Here is a 12,813-nt window from a genome sequence, read left to right on the forward strand (position 1 = left end):
CGGAAAGGAATATTGGGGGAGACCAAGCATTGATAGTTAGGTGTGACGAAGGGCCAGGGAAAACTTGGTTTTCTTGTCTGCTAGAGATTTAGTCCAGCTCAACTTCCCTCCAAGGGGAATATTTCTACCAACCACCTTACAGCGAGAGACTTTCTCTGTGTTCACTGTGCGTAGTGATGATATTGGAGGTCATCGTTCTGAAAAGGCATCCCTTCAACTTTCTTGTGTTCGTGGCTGTGATGGGTGCCGGTTACATGGTTGATTGTGTTTCCAGCCTCAAATATTTATTAGACACTTAATTTGCAGGAATAAAAGTTACAAGCTAAGGCACTCTGCCAACCCTCAAGCAGCTAACCGTCCGTGAAGGAATCCACCGCTGACGTGGAGTTTGCAGTTAAAGACAATCAACTTTGCCGGGCATGGTGGCTTTGCGCCTGTAATTCCAGCACTTGGGAGGCTGAGTAACGAGCATTGCCATGAGTTTGTGGCCAACTTTGGTTACAGTATTTCAGGCCTGTCGAAGTGAGACCTTGTTTCAACCAGAAGAGCAAGTCACTTTTATTGATGGTACTTGACAAGTTTCGTCTCTTTGAAAAGAAAGAATCATCGTGTAGAATTAATCCATGATAACATACTACATTATCCTTAAACTCTACTTGGCTTCGGCGCACCAGACGATGGTTAGATCCCATGAAATTCTGGTTCAGTCCCAACTATTGTCATCTCTTCTACTTCTGACATGTCTTCCGTTTCACTTCATAGTCATTGAAGAGATAACCCCAAACCTAACGAGTTTAATACACTAAGCTCTCCCCTTTGTTTGAAGCCTGACTTCTCCCAAAAGAATAACCTCTTTTATTGTTGCACACTGTAACACTAAGTGTGTTTAAATTGCTGATTTACAAGACTGCCTCCCGCATTAAAGTGTAAACACTTAGTGAGCCAGGAGCTTTTGTATTTGTATTTGAAACGCACAGTAAGGTGCCAAGCTCACAGTGAATGCTCAGTATATATTGAATGAATTAATGTCCAAAAAAATAGCAAAACTTCCCGCAGTCTTTTCAGACCTCAATTAAAAACATTGAATTTCTGTGAGAGCGCTGTGCTCGGCATGAGCAGGTGGCATGCAGAGACTTTCAAACGTTTTTTCAAACGTATTACAACAAAACCTTAGAAACGTGACAGATAAAGCTACGCAGGGCACAAAGGCCTAGAGGAACGGGGCAGCCTCTAGCTCCTCCTCTGTTGCTTTGGCCCGCCCGAGTGCGGCGTTGCGGTTCGGGGCTCGGATTGGCTGGGCAACAGTCCAGGCCCCGCCCCAAGTTCCTGCCCCCCGAAGCCCCGCCCCTCTGGTCCCTCGGGGTCCGTAACGGCCCTCGCGCACCTCTCACAGCTGGAGCGCTTTGCTCGCGGCACTGTCTATAAAGTTGTTGTTGCTGCTTCCGCCACCGGTGGAGGAAGATGGCGTCGGGAGGTGGTGGCTGTAGCGCTTCGGAGCGACTCCCTCCGCCCTTCCCTGGCATGGATCCGGAGTCCGAAGGGGCTGCCGGGGGGTCAGAACCCGAGGCTGGGGACAGCGACACCGAGGGGGAGGATATTTTCACTGGCGCTGCAGCAGCTGTGAGTTCCCACCCTTGGGGCAGCAAACAGGAAAGCTCCCCTCAAAAGAGAAGCAAAGCTCATCAAGGGTTCGAGGGCTCTGAGGATGGTGGGCCTGGTGGGCAGTCCTCGTCCGGCGTCAGCGGTCAGGACTCCAGGGCCCTAAAAGAGAAACGGACCCTAGAGCCGGGCTGTCCATGCAGGGGCGGGAAGAGAGGATGAGGGGTGTGGTGACTTCCCGGCGGATCCTTAAAAGCCGAGAGCAACCTAGGCCGTCCCCTGGCCCCGTGATGTGGTTACTTCATGGATCCACCTGGCAGCTCTGCTGGTTTTGCCCTGGGCAGACTGACTTAATTTAACAGACAAGAGAATGGGGGTGCAGACCCTTAGTTCCCCGGCCTTACTGCTCCGAAAGTGGAAACCTGATGTAGGGTAGTCTAGGATCATGACCCGCCCACTGATCTTCTGTACTCAGCACTTCCTGGTCATTACCAAAAGCCCATTCTGGATCCTCGTTTAGGAAAGTTAGGTTGTGACTCCTTTGATCTCTCGAAGAATCGAAGAATCGGGCCAAACGCCGGTTGAGACTGCCAGATAAATTTCTCTGCGCAGACCAGAAATCTTTGTTTCTGGTAATAAAAAAAAAAAAAGGATGCGTTAAAGTGCTTTGAAACAGATCTGTGCATGTGACGGGGGAGAACGTCTCCCATAATAAACATCCAGGTCTCAAATGGGAGCTAGCTGCTGGCAAAACAAACAAAACTCCCTAACCTTTCTATGTGGAATGTCATGAGTTAACAGTATTGGGAGAGATGTTTTGGGCTATTTTATGAGAACACTGACTCATACCACTTGGTACAGTTAGTTCCAGCTTATAATCGTCTTCAGTACTGAGTCTATGCATTTATCTTTCTGTTTTGGTTTTTGTTTCTCAGTATCTGAGTTAAACAACTTTAAATTCTGTATACAGCCTGTATCTGAAAACTTTGAGGTGCTCCTTATGTCAGAAAAAGTTTAGATTTTGGAGGCATTTCTTCCATGACCATAGCTAGAATTTTACTGTGCTGAGAAATTGAGGGCCTTAATCCCGACTCATAAAGTGCTTTCTAGTGCTAACATAACAGCAAATTGTCTAATGATGCCTGATACTCTGAGGAAGAATAACTTGCTGCTAATGTAGTCTTTGTTTCTGTTTTCAGTATCTTTACATAGTTAATCTCTCATGAATCTTGGAGAACAACTACTGGGCTGAAACTGAAACAGGTGCTAAGCAGCTATTTCTAGAGTTTTCTAGGGCTCTCAAGTGAAGTTCAGGAGACTGTGGTTTCATTGAGCTCATCCAGGTAGTTGATAGAGGCGTAATACCTCTTTTCTAAAGACTAGAAATCTCTTGCCCCCCCCAAAAAAAAATGAGAGAAGGAAGGTCAGATTGACTTTGCTCTACCACCAAAGCAGGTGCTGGGGTCAAACCTAAGTCTTTCAAATGCTGGACAAACATTCTACCTCTGAACTATGTCCTCATTATCTTTAGATTTGACTCAGAATACTAATCTTCAGGAAACTAAGGCTTCACTAAACTATTTTATTAAGCAGCCATTTATTATAAATTATATTTTAATAAATGCTTTAGTTGTGAGCCAAAGGATGTAGACATAACAGCACTTCTGCACAGTTATAGTTAAGGAAAAACACTGAAAAATAAGGAAACTAAGTTGGACCTATTGACACAAGCCAATAATCTCAGCTACTCTGGAGCTAAGGCAGGGGCCTGTCACAAATTCAAGGTCAGCCTGGGTACAGAGAAGATAAAAAGGCTTTGAAGTCTGACATTAATCTAGGCTGTGCTTCTTACTGTTTTAACTTTGGTTTTCATTTGTTGTTATTTGAGGCAGGTTCTTATGCAGCCAAGGCTGTTGTGAACTCTCAATCAAACCTCTTGCCTCCACCTCTGCATGGTATGATAGGAGTGCTCCGCCAAGCTCAGTGTTGCTAGCTTAACTTTGGACAAAGTGTGCTGTAAACTACATTTCTTCAATTCCTAACAAAAAGGAAACGTAAGTGTCTGGGTATGGTGAAATCGCAACACTTGGGAGACTGAGGCAGGAAGACCAAGAGGCCACCTTGTACTTTATGGGACATTGTCTCAGGAGACTAAATAAATAAATAGGAGTCTGCGCATCCTGAGGAATGGACAGGGTAAGAGGGATGTAGTAGAATCACACACACACACACACTCACACACACACACACACACACACACACACACACACACACACACTCATGCACATGTCAACAGGAAGGTGCTGTAGTTACTAGTAGTGTTATGATGTGAAATACCCGGAACAGTTGTTTCTACACAATAAATATTTAAAGAACCTTAACTATTTTAGAGTGCTTGGGCTGTATTAGTTAATCTTAAAATGATTAACAGTTTATCAGAATCAAAGCTAACTAATAAGATTGATTTGATCAGTTAAAAGTCATCAGCATAGGCCCTTGACGACTTCAGTTGCTTCCTAGTGTTTTAAGTTAATCTGTGTGTGTGCCTGTATGTGTGTTTGTGTGTGTGTGTGTGTGTGTGTGAGAGAGAGAGAGAGAGAGAGAGAGAGAGAGAGAGAGAGAGAGAGAGAAGAGAGGAGGCTTGCTTGAACCTGGTGTCTTAAGCATTCTACCATCTAGTTACATTCCCCAGCCCCCAGCCCAAGTTAATCTCCCTATTATGATTTGTTAACATTTTAGAGGCAAAGAATAGGCATTAAATAATTGGGAAGCTGAGGATGTAACAGTTAAAACTCATTCATGGTATGCATGTAATTTTCTGGACAGCTGTAGTTGCTAATCATCCCATCTGCTCTCTGTTACACCCAGGAAGTCATGTCACTACAGTAATAAAAATGGGATTTTTAATCAAAAGATAGGTCCACGAGGTACATCTCAAAATATATAAAAGCCATTCATTTGAGTAGGAAAGCCTGAAATCAAAAGAATCATGGAAACAAATCTAAATTTAAATATAATTAAAAGCCTGAAATTATATCCAAATCTTTGATGTGAAATTGAATCAGAATAATTATTTAGTTGAAGTTTTCTTCTAGAATAGGGTTTCTATCTCAGTAAAGCAAAGGACTGAATTAGAGCCATTGGCATTTCTAAGTTCTTGACATTGTGTTCAAAAGATGTAAAGTGCACACAGGTTTTTACAATGCCTCACGTGACTTACTGCACACTGTAAGTAAAGGTTCCACAGAACCAGACCCCTTTGTCCTCCCAAGTCCTATCTGCTTGTGTCCTCAGCAGCATGTCAGGGCCACAGTAGATTACTCCAGGCATAAAGGGGAGAACTATGGTGGTTTTTCTTATGCTGAGAGGAAGGAAGAAAATAAAGAGACAATCACTGCCTCCGATTTTGGCCAAAACTGGCAACTGTCTTATTTTGTGATATGTCAATCCAAACTGGGAATTTTTTCCTCTTTGCTCTCATTTGTGAACTATACCCTTTCAATTAGAGAAAAGTATGAGAAAATAACATGGATAAAGAAGGAATACAAGGGACCAGAAAAGTCATATGCTGAATAATTTGTCTTTGATTAGTCTAATATTACTTACAGAGCCGTGTGAAAATGCTACATGCCTATAGTCCCAGATCTTGGGAGGCTAAGGCCAGACTATGCTACATAGCAGACCCTATCTTAAAACAAAAACATTAAGACTTCTGGTATTTAAGATTAACGAGAGAATATAATTTACCTTTATTGGTGTTTAAAAGTCTTGGATAGTAGACCAGCGAGATAAAGGTGCTTGCTGTCAGCCCTGTCAACCTGAGTTTGATCCTTGACACCTGAAAGTTGTCCTCTGACCTCCTCCACATTTTGTGTTGTGATGCATGTTTGTGTGTGCACACACACAAATTAATGTCATTTAATTTTTTTAATTAAAAAAAAAAACTGTATAGTAGTGTCTCCTGGTTGACAGAATTAACATTTAAACAAGAAAGGACATGGACTTCTTAGAATCCAGCCCTAAATCTGTGATTAGTTCATATATTCTAGGGTGTGGATATATGCTTAACAAAGATTGTAGTAAAAGCTAATGAAGTTTATCTTTTTTTTTTTTTTTTTTTTTTTTTGGTTTTTTGAGACAGGGTTTCTCTGTAGCTTTGGAGCCTGTCCTAGAAATTGCTCTATTAACCAGGCTAGCCTTGAACTCACAGAGATCCTTCTGTCTCTTCCAAGTGCTGGGATTAAAGGCATGTGCCACCACCACCTGGCAGTCTATCATATTTTTAATTTGGTTTAAGTATATTCACTTAGGTGCCAAACAGATCTTCATGTTTTCATTGGGCAAATCCATAGCCATCCAACAATACCCACTCCCCTTTCTTTTCTCATCTTGTTTCTATGAGCATCATTCTAACTATGTAAGGCTGTCCCCTGTTGAGCCAGGGTCTCACTGTACTACTTGGGCTAGTCCATACTGGTAAGCTCATCTGACCAGGCTGATCCTGTGCTTCAGCCTCTTCAGTAACTGAAACTGCAGGCATGCGTTACTGTGACTAGCACAGTTTTTATGAACTTGGTGGCTACTTTTTTTATTTTTGAGAAAGGTCCCGTGTAGTAGCCCAGACTGACCTCCTGTAGTTGAGAATAACCTTGAACTTCTGATCCTTCTGTCTCCACCTCTGACTGTTGTGGATGCCTCACATGAGTATAATCCTAGTAGTTTGTTTGGTTTGGGGGCCAGGGTCCATGACATCCAGGGTGTCCTCACATCTGCCTGCTGTGGCCTCCTAGTTCTGGGATTACAGGCGTGCACCACTGTGCTCAACAGTATGCGTCTTTTTGTGCAGGCTCATTTTGCTAAGTAGAATATCCTCAAGGTTTACCCGTGCTGTGGCCTATATCAGGACTTCATCTTAAGGGTAAATAATATTCCATTGTATATCTTTTCTTTCCACTCATTCGTATGCCATTAGCCACTGGCTTACTTTTACATTTCGGCTATCATGAAATGTACTTCTGAACAAGAGTGTGCAAACATAAAGCTCCTCTCTTAGTTCCTTTAGATCTATTCCTAGTAGTGGGGTTGCTAGATCATATGATGACTCTATTTTTACTTATACCATTTAACAATCCCATCTCATCTCTTTTTCAACCCTGAGTGCATGTAGAATATCTTCATTCTGTCTGGACAGAATTTGGTAATTTTATTTTTTAAAAAATGAAAAGAGTGGTGATTTACCTGGTCAGTGTTTTAATTCTGTATTCTGTGAAACATGCATAATGGTTGTTCCCAGAGGTTTAGCCTGTCTTCAGTAAGATTCAATAAATTTTGAGTATGTATGAGTGAGTTCCTGTGGTGGAGAGATGCATGTGTATGCATGCGCATGTGTGCTGTGTGTGTGAGGCCAGAGGTCAAAATCATGCATTGATCCTCAGGAGTCATCCATCTTGTATTTTGAAACAGAGTTCTCATGGCTGGAGAGATGGTTCAACAGTTAAGAGCACTGGCTGCTCTTCCAAAGAACCCCAGTTCAATTCCCAGCACCCACTTGGGACTTCACAACCATCTGTAACTCCAGTTCCAGGGGATCTGGCACCCTCACACAGACATATATGCAGGCAAAATCCCAATATACTTAAAAAGTAAATAAATCTTAAAAATAAAAACAGTTTCTCACTGGGACATGGGATTTGCTGGCTAGACTAGTGATCCTAGGGATCTACCTGCCTCCCCTGCACGGCACTGGGAATACCGTCGTGCGGCCATGCCCAGCTCTTGGGGGGACGGCATAGGACTATGCTTACCTAGTAGTAACTAACTTATCTCCTTAGTTACTACCTACTGTAACTACTGTAACTACAGTAAGTTACTGACTAATTTATCTCCTTAGTCCCTTCAGTCAATTTCTTTTATTTTTAAAGGGGTTCCTTACTTTCTGTGTGTATGTATGTCTCAGTGTGCGTGTGTGTGGTGGGAGGTTCTTGACATGCCTGACTTTTACATGGGTGTGGCAATTGAACCTGGTTCTCGTGTTTCAGTGATAGACACTTTACCAACTGAGTCACCTCTTCAGCTCTTCAGTAGATTTCTTGACACAAACCCTACTCTGGTTTTTCTTTAAAATGGTTGTAATGGGGGGTCAGATGGCAGCTTTCTAGTTAATTCCCTTCTTGCACCATGTGGGTTCAGGGGATCAGACTTGGGTTTGTGAGATTTGTGTGACTAGTGCTTTTACTCACTGAGCAGTACCCCCACCCCTCTTTGCTAGTTTTAACAAGATTTCTGATTGTGAATCCTTGTATTTTTTAGGCAGGATAATGACCCTGCCACTGCTATGTGAACCAGGCTAGCTTCTAACTCGTGGAGGTCCACATGCCTGCCTCCCTAAGGCTGCTCCCTGAGACTAAAGGCTAGCACCACACCCTGCAATAAGTACTTTTTTTTTTTTTTTGGTTTTTCGAGACAGGGTTTCTCTGTGGCTTTGGAGCCTGTCCTGGAACTAGCTCTGTAGACCAGGCTGGTCTCGAACTCACAGAGATCTGCCTACCTCTGCCTCCCGAGTGCTGGGATTAAAGGCGTGTGCCACCATCGCCCGGCTTAATAAGTATTTTTAAACAAAGGTGTATTGTTTTGTTTAGTTAAGTGGAACTCCTACTAGTAAATAGTTAAAGGTGGACATGCTGGCCCGCTTACTCAGGGGTTAGAGATAGGAGGATAAAAACTTCAAGGCCAGCAGGACTGTGTGAGACCCCGTCTCAGAAACCAAAAGAAAAATTTCTTTTAGGGAGTAGAATCTTGTACAGACACATTGCTTCAAACTATATGGTTAGATCTGGTTTGAAGTTCAGAAGTTGAAGGTCAGGCACGGTGTCCCACGTCTTTAGTCTCAACACTTGGGAGGCAGAGGCAGGCAGATCTTGAGGCCAGCCTGATCTACAGAGTCAAGACAACCAGGGCTACACAGTGAAACCCTGTCTTGAAAAAAAAAAGTGTATGTCATTGGATTGTTCTGGCAGTTTACCTAGTTTTCAACATTGTAGAGGAAGTAGAAAGTACTCGAGGGGGAAGAGAGAAGATTTCTCAAAATAACTAACAAGAACCCAACCTATGCTGGGAGGTGATGACGTGTGCCTTAAATTCCAGCTTTGGGGTTGCAGAAGCAGGCAGATCTCTGAGTTCAAGGCCAGCCTGGTCTACACAGCGAATTCCAGGACAAACCAGGGCTTCATAGAGTAACCCTGCTTGGGGGTGGAGGGAGCGGTGGAGAACCCAACCTAAATTTTATTTAAAATTGCCACCAGACTTCTGGTTTCTGAAAGAGCCTGCCTGTCTCCTTACTTGGTGTCAGACTGGCTCTAATAACTCGGCTATTGGCAGTTGGTAAGGGTTGGGAGTGGAGAAAGGGAAAAAGAAGAACTCTCTAATTTCCCTCAGAGCTTGGTCCTCAGAACCTCAGCACTTTCACGTAACTTGTGGCATGAGTAGATCGTGAGTAGTTGCTGCAGAGAGTAGCCACAAGCACCTCATCTCCAGAAAAATCCTGTTGCTCAACTGTTTTCTGCCTCAGGCTGTGCTGAGTCAGTTGACCAGCTGGACATCTTCACTGGCTTCAGGACAGATTAATCTGGGTTTGCCTTTTCCATGGCGGAGCTAATCCACTCTTTAGTGTTCTGTCCTCCTGGAGTTTTCCCCACCAAAAGTGAGGAAAAGGAGTTAGGGCAGGAGTGGAGCCATGTCTTGAGCTCTGTTTGAGCTGACAACAGACAGTGTGCCAACTGCCTTGCTGGAGCTCTTCCTTGAATAGCAAAGTGGTCAGCTTTGGGCTTTCCCCTTCATTTGATCTTCCCTCTACCTCACAAGTCCTTCACTTTTTTGTATGGTATGGACTCATTGTGTAGACCCGCTCTCAAAACAAAATATTTTAATACATAAAATAAAATATGTAAGTTTACAAAGGAAACCACTTGTATTAGTAGCATGCACTGCTTTGTTTTTGAAACAGGATCTCACTAAATAGCTCACACTGGTCTTGAACTCAAGGCAGTCCTCCTGCCTCAGCCCCTCCAATGCTGAGTGTGTAATCATGAAACACCATACCTAGCTTAGACTATCCTTTTTCAAGTGATGGGGGTGTTGAGACAGGGTTACCTTTTGTTTCTTTGTCTGTTTTTCTAGACAGGGTTTTTCTGTAGCTTTGGAGCCTGTCCTGAAACTAGCTCTTGTAGACCAGGCTGGCCTTGAACTCACAGAGATCCAAGTGCCTATGCCTCATGAGTGCTAGGATTAAAAGCAAGCATATCATTTTTTATAATAAAATCTAGAAATATATATAACTATCACAATTTTTAAATAAAGATAAGCACAAGTGATACTTCGGCATTTGTAGTGGTTACATCAAACAGATACCTACTATTGGGTTGTGATTCACTGGTGACGTGCTTGCCCAGCACAGGTAAGATTCTGAGTTCTATTTCTACCACTTCAAAACAGAGCATAAATACCTAATGTCTATTAGTTATTGTCTCAAGTGCTGTCGTTACAATATGCCTTCCTTTATGATCAAAGAAAATGGTGCTTGTTGGCCAGAGTTAAGGGAAAATGAAATTGTAATTTTCCTCTCCAAATTCAGAGACCAGCCCTTGAATTCTGTGGCTCATGAGGTTCAAGGTGTATGGGGAGGGGGGGTTGCCAAAGCTATGAGAGAAAGTAATACTGTGAAATATTTAAATTAACCATTTATTTACCCAGTTTGTAGAGTAAGATGCACACAGAATCCAACCGATGCAGAATGTTCATTTTCCCAAGTACAAATATTAAATGTTGAACATGATTCTGGGAGAAGAGTCATCTGCAGATATTTACCTTCTAAAATTGTCCCCTAATACCTTCAGAAAGGGAAGCAGCCCCACTGACATCTTGATTTTTGCCTGACGTATGATATGTGGACTTTGGGAGGACTAGAGAATGATGAGATTGTACCATTACACTGTTGGATTTGTGATAGTTTACTACTAGCGAGCAGCTAATATACTAACACCGCCGCATTTGTTTCTCCTTAATAGAGGTGGCAAAGGGGGCAGTATTATTTCATGCCAGGGACTTCTAGAGTTGCTGGTAAAGACTCCCCTACCTGCTGTGTAGGTGTGGCTCCTGGAACTGACTCTTCCCTCGTTTGCCTTATTAAAGCAGCGTGGTTGCGGTTTCCTTAACTCCTTAGCCTTACTCAGTTATACTCGTTTTCTCTTTAAAAAAATACTCAGCCTGGCGTGATAGTGCATGTCTTAAATCTCAGGAGGCAGAGACAGGAGGATCTCTGTGAGTTCGAGGCCAATCTGATCTACAAAGTAAATTCCAGGACAGTCAGGGCTGTTACGCAGAGAAACCCTGCCTCAAAAAAAAGAAAAGAAAAGAAAAGAAACAAATGTTAAAAATAAGTACTCTAGGGGCTGGAGAGATGGCTCAGTGGTTAAGAGCATTGCCTGCTCTTCCAAAGGTTCTGAGTTCAATTCCCAGCAACCACATGGTGGCTCACAACCATCTGTAATGGGGTTTGGTGCCCTCTTCTGGGCAGCAGGCATACACACAGACAGAATATTGTATACATAATAAATAAATAAATATTTAAAAAAAATAAGTACTCTAACCATTCAAAAGCCATGTTACCATAGCATTTACTTTGGAGTAGGCCTTTTAGTACAATTCTGGTTTTTTTAATGCAGTTACTTATAATATTTATTTATGTGTATGTGCACACATGTGTATTCATACCACTGTCATAGGACAACTTTCAGGAATCAAGTGTCTCCTTCCACCATGTAAGTCTCAGGGATTGAACTTGTGTTGTCGGCTTAGTGGCAGCACCTTTACCTGCTGAGCCTCTTTCCAGCCCCAGTTGAGAGTTTTGACAGACCCTATTGGGATCTCTTAAATGTAATTTTTGTCCTATGTGGAGCAAAGAGCAGTTAGGCAACAAGGGGAAGAATCACAACTTCAAGGGAAGTTGCCCAGAATCCCGGCAGTGGTTTCAGTGCAGACTGGTGGCCTCAGCTCTGAGGAGCCCACACCTGCCTTCTATACTAAGAAAATCACGCTTGGGACTGGAGAGATGGCTGCACAGTTAAGAGCACTAGTTGCTCTTCCAGAGGACCTGAGTTCACTTCCCAGCACCCACAAGGCAGCTCTCAACTGCCTGTAAGTCTAGTTCCAGTGGATCCAACTCCCTCAAACACAAATGTATATAAATTTAAAAAAAAGAGAAACAAAAAATAAAGTTTATGCACTGAAAATTAAAGTTTATAAAGAAAAGAAAACCCCACTGATGGCCTGTGCCTAAGAGTTTGAGGTGGATAATTGTTAGAGATTACCCATTGGTCTTAACAAGCGTGCCCTCTTCCTGCACAATCTTTCTAGCACAGTTTAGATAGGCTAGCCCACCATGCTCTTAAAGCAGAAGCTTTCCGACAGACTGATCAGTGGAGCCACCTGCTATAATTAACAGCCAAAAGGAGTCAGCAGGTGTGGATGTCTGAGCTAGGAATCCTCTCTGCTAACAAAAGAGAATGCTGCTTTCATGTAAAAAGGACAAGGGGAGATAGGCAGGATAGTTTCTTGACTCTATTTACTACAAGACACTATTTTCATTGGCTGCCTTGAAATGCTTCCTCTTTCAAACTGATAGGTAGCTGTAACGTGTTAACAAGGAGCTAGAGTGTTTTTGAAACAGGCTCTGAGTAGTTCAGTGTGGCCTTGAACTTGCTGCCCTGCGTTATCATGACTGCTTACTAAAAAGTCTTACAAGTATGCTTTATAAAGCATTAGAATTGGCTCTGCATTCAGTGTACTGTGTGTGTCTCTTCATTCTCCAAAAAATGAATTTATATTGGAATTTTACTTGTTCAAAACTAGCTTTCTTAAAACATGCAAAAAAACTTTTTTTTTCTTTTCTTTTGGTTTTTCAATACAAGGTTTCGCTGTAGCTTTGGAGTCTGTCCTGGAACTAGCTCTGTAGACCAGGCTGGCCTCGAAATCATGGAGATCTGCCTGCCTCTACCTCCTGAGTACTGGGATTAAAGGCGTGTGCACCACCACTGCCTGGCTCTCCAGGCTTTCTATCTGAAGACGCTGGTCCCAGTGGGAAAGAAGTGGAATCAGGTGGCTTCTGAGATCATGGGGAGTGAAAGTGTAGGAAGGAAGTGGTTGTATAGGGAGGGTGGC

The 12,813-nt window shown here is 42.9% G+C and overlaps 1 protein-coding gene across 1 annotated transcript in view; it reads left to right on the top strand.

Moving 5' to 3' along the window:
* Window positions 1-1,320: 1,320 nt before the first annotated feature.
* Window positions 1,321-12,813, top strand: part of Snx1 (sorting nexin 1) — a 35,913-nt gene continuing 24,420 nt past the window's right edge. Inside the window, exon 1 of the mRNA XM_075965435.1 lies at window positions 1,321-1,620. Coding sequence (XP_075821550.1) covers window positions 1,462-1,620 — 159 coding nt within the window. The 5' untranslated portion in view covers window positions 1,321-1,461. The remainder of the gene's footprint in view (window positions 1,621-12,813) is intronic.

Source organism: Microtus pennsylvanicus, chromosome 3 (genome assembly GCF_037038515.1).
Source record: "Microtus pennsylvanicus isolate mMicPen1 chromosome 3, mMicPen1.hap1, whole genome shotgun sequence".
Taxonomy (NCBI): domain Eukaryota; kingdom Metazoa; phylum Chordata; class Mammalia; order Rodentia; family Cricetidae; genus Microtus; species Microtus pennsylvanicus.